This window comes from Mustela erminea, chromosome 9 (genome assembly GCF_009829155.1).
Source record: "Mustela erminea isolate mMusErm1 chromosome 9, mMusErm1.Pri, whole genome shotgun sequence".
Taxonomy (NCBI): Eukaryota; Metazoa; Chordata; class Mammalia; order Carnivora; family Mustelidae; genus Mustela; species Mustela erminea.
The window spans coordinates 19,223,040-19,226,373 of NC_045622.1; the positions used below are offsets into that span (position 1 = coordinate 19,223,040).

The 3,334-nt window shown below is 43.1% G+C and overlaps 1 protein-coding gene across 1 annotated transcript; it reads right to left on the bottom strand.

The window, feature by feature from the left end:
* Nucleotides 1-1,362: 1,362 nt before the first annotated feature.
* LOC116599092 (olfactory receptor 10G6) lies at nucleotides 1,363-2,331 on the bottom strand. Its single transcript, XM_032358778.1, has one exon. The coding sequence runs from the start codon at nucleotides 2,296-2,298 to the stop codon at nucleotides 1,363-1,365; it is 936 nt and encodes a 311-aa protein (XP_032214669.1). The 5' UTR covers nucleotides 2,299-2,331.
* Between the last annotated feature and the right edge of the window lie 1,003 nt (nucleotides 2,332-3,334).

Consider the following 3,334-nt stretch of genomic DNA (forward strand, 5'->3'; position numbering starts at 1 on the left):
CATAAAAACTTTTGTCTACTCCTTTCCTTTGACTGACTCAATTTTACAAGACCTTCAACCCATATGTTATCCAATACTTCCCATGATGTCAGCTTTACAAATTCTTGAACTGATGCTCTTTCTCGGGCTCCTTTTCTGAAGTACTGCAGTACTTATGGTCCACTGAATTGTACCAGCTGTTTCTTAATCATTTTCTAGTCAGATATTTTATCTTTATGCTCAGATACAAATGCACGTCCTTCTCATAAGACTACAAACTCTCTTAGAACAGCCAACAATGTCACAGTTTTGGAGTTGTATGGCACACATTCCATTTCTGAAAGTTTCTGGTCCAGAGAAACCAGTTCTTATCCATTATCATAGCTCTTCAACAAATAGAATTGATTCTGGAGAATATAGTGATCCTTTCTGGGTTTTACTCACTCCTGTACATTTGAAACAATGAAACTGTGTCTCGCATCCTGTGTTCCAAAACCTGGAAGTGAAGGGTCTTCACGAGCTACTAGCAACATCTCACGAGGAAAACCAGGCTTTAGGTCATCCTCTTGCAGCCAGGTCCATGCCGCATCCCATCCAGCTCCTCATTCATACTCAACAGTTGTAGGAAAATGCCAGAATGTGGTAGCATATACATTCTTTGCACCACCTCCTATGATCTGTTTCACTGATATCCATGGGGACACCAGGGGATCTCGCCTGTGTTTGTGGAGCAAGAAAGCTTATCCTTGACATACCTCCCTCAGCTTTATCAAGGTGGAGCCCTGTGCAAACTGAGAAGGCTAGAACTGGTGAGGTAGTGATGCAGTGCCCATGAACAGCTCCCTCCCAGTGTGGTGGAATTGCCTCCTCAAGTTCAAGTCCATCTACCATTTTTGTCAAAGTAAAAGGCTGAGAACAGGAAGTATGGAAGGGCCACTCTCTTCCCTGACTTCAATTTCCCACAGCTACATGGGAATAAAAACACCCACTTTCTATAACGGAGGTCAAGGTCAAACTTCCTGTTTTGCATGAAGGTTATTTGTAACATGTTAAAAAGCAATATGGGAATCCGCTCAAGGATTAGAAGCAATAATAAACATGTAGATTGATGTCATAGAGAAACAGACTTTTTATGTGGATTTTTACTTATCTTGGATCTTTTCTGCAGACTTCCATCCTTGCTGAGTTGCTTTGATTCCCATTGGATTTGAAGGTAGAAATATGAAAAAATCATGTTTGAAAGCAGGAAAAATTCCAGTCTCCATCTTGGCACCTAGGAGTCTTCTACTCTCTGCGTGGATCCTTCTCTCCTTTCTGTCTGAAATCTCCCAAGTTTTCTGTGTCCTGAATCTTAGTGTCTTTTGCATGTCTGGGGTTCATGAGTCAGTGAGGCTGCACATCTTTGCGACCTCCCAGCCTCCACAATGCTGCCTTCATCTCTTTGTTGCGGAGTGTGTAGATGATGGGGTTAAGTAAGGGAGTGATGACAGTGTAGAAGACAGCGACCACTCCATCCAGGGGTTCCTGAGAACCAGGACGAAGGTAAATGAAGGTGCAGGGCACATAGTAAACAATGACAACGGTCAGGTGGGCAGCACAGGTGGAGAAGGCATTGCGACGCCCATCGACAGACTGGATTCGCAGGATGGCAGCCACTATATACCCATAGGAAGTGAGGATAAGCATAAAGCAGGTGAGGGCCAGGAACCCAATGTCCACAAAGGTGACCAGCTCATTGATGGTGGTGTCAGCACAGGCTAGACGCAGCATGGCGGGAATGTCACAGAAGAAGTAGTCTACCCGGTTGGGACCACAGAAAGGCAGCCGGAATATGAAGCTTGTTTGGAAAAGTGAGTGGAGGGTGCCTCCCAGCCAGGTGCCGAAAGCCAGGAAGTTACAGACATTGCGGGTCATAATGGTAGCATAATGTAAAGGCTTACAAATGGCCAGGAAACGATCATAAGCCATTAACGTGTAAAGGAAACATTCAGTACAGCCCAGGAAATGGAAAGAAAAAAGCTGGATTACACAACCTCCAAAAGAGATAATCCTGCTATCCAAGAGAAAGCCAGCCAGCATCTTGGGGACAATGGCAGAGGAGATGGTCATGTCCAAGAAGGAGAGGTGACACAAGAACCAGTACATGGGGCGGTGGAGCCGGGTATCCACCAAGACGGTGAGGATGATGAGTCCATTGCCAGAGACTGTGAGGGCATAGATGACAAGAAAAGCCAAGAAGAGTGGCACCCCTAGCTGTGGTGGGTGGTGCAGACCCACCAAAATGAAGTGAGACACAGAAGTCTGGTTTTCACTGCGCATTTCCTTGCAGTTCACATCTGCCAGAAAAAGTAGCAGAAGGCCATTAAATTCTCTAGGCATGGAGCATATATTCTGTCATTCCCAAATATAGACATAGAAGGGTCTCAGAAAGAGAGAGATTGTGCTCCAGCTTTTGTTCCAAATCATTCTGTCACCCCCACACCCAACCTCCCTTCACACCTACCCACCTGACCCACCATGGATTTTGGGATTCTGCTGGGTTCTAGGGAGCAAGAGTTTTTTCCAAGGTTAAACCTATGTGACAGGTTATGTGTATGTAATTCAGGAGACTGAAGGAAAGACCGTACATAGAGTTCTTCATGTCAGGAAGAAGTACAGTCATATAAAACCTAAACTGATCCCTGAAGGAATGGCTATCCCATTGTTTTCCTTCACTTTGATCTCTGATCTATATACTAGAGAGATAATTAACCGCTTATTTATTTAACAACACAAGAGTTGGAATTATATTTTCTAATGTAGGAAATATAATTCCCAATAAAAATCAGCACAGATTTTTAAACATGCATTATTTGGGCTACACATTGAATAAAGCTGTGGGTAGAAATAACCATTTTCATTAACTGCAAAAATACACATGCCATTTAAAATTTTTCATGATAGTGAAGCAATACAAACTCTCATCCACAAGGCACCTGTTGTCATCTTTTTTCTCTGCTTTTGGGTAAGTGCAGTCTATCTGTCAATTGATCCATCAGTTCATCCGTCCATCCATCCATCCACCCATCCATCTGTATGTCTGTCATTAAGGAAGCATGTATTATATCTTAAGAGCATGACCTTAGAGGTCAGACCAGAATTAAAAATCCTAGCTCTTCCACTTATACCGTTGGTAAACTTGGAAAAGCCCATTTCCCCTTTCCTTGTTTAATTCTATAAGTGGGGACAATCATTGTGCTCATTTCACAGGACTATTGTAAGGATTAAATAAAATCACATAGTCCATAACAGCACACAATCAACATTGGCTATTATTTTCCATCAAAGCATGTGGTATGGTCCACATTATCAGGCA

Bases quoted from the DNA above. Each gene is read 5' to 3' on its own strand.
- LOC116599092 (XM_032358778.1), bottom strand. From the start codon at position 2,298: ATGCGCAGTGAAAACCAGACTTCTGTGTCTCACTTCATTTTGGTGGGT.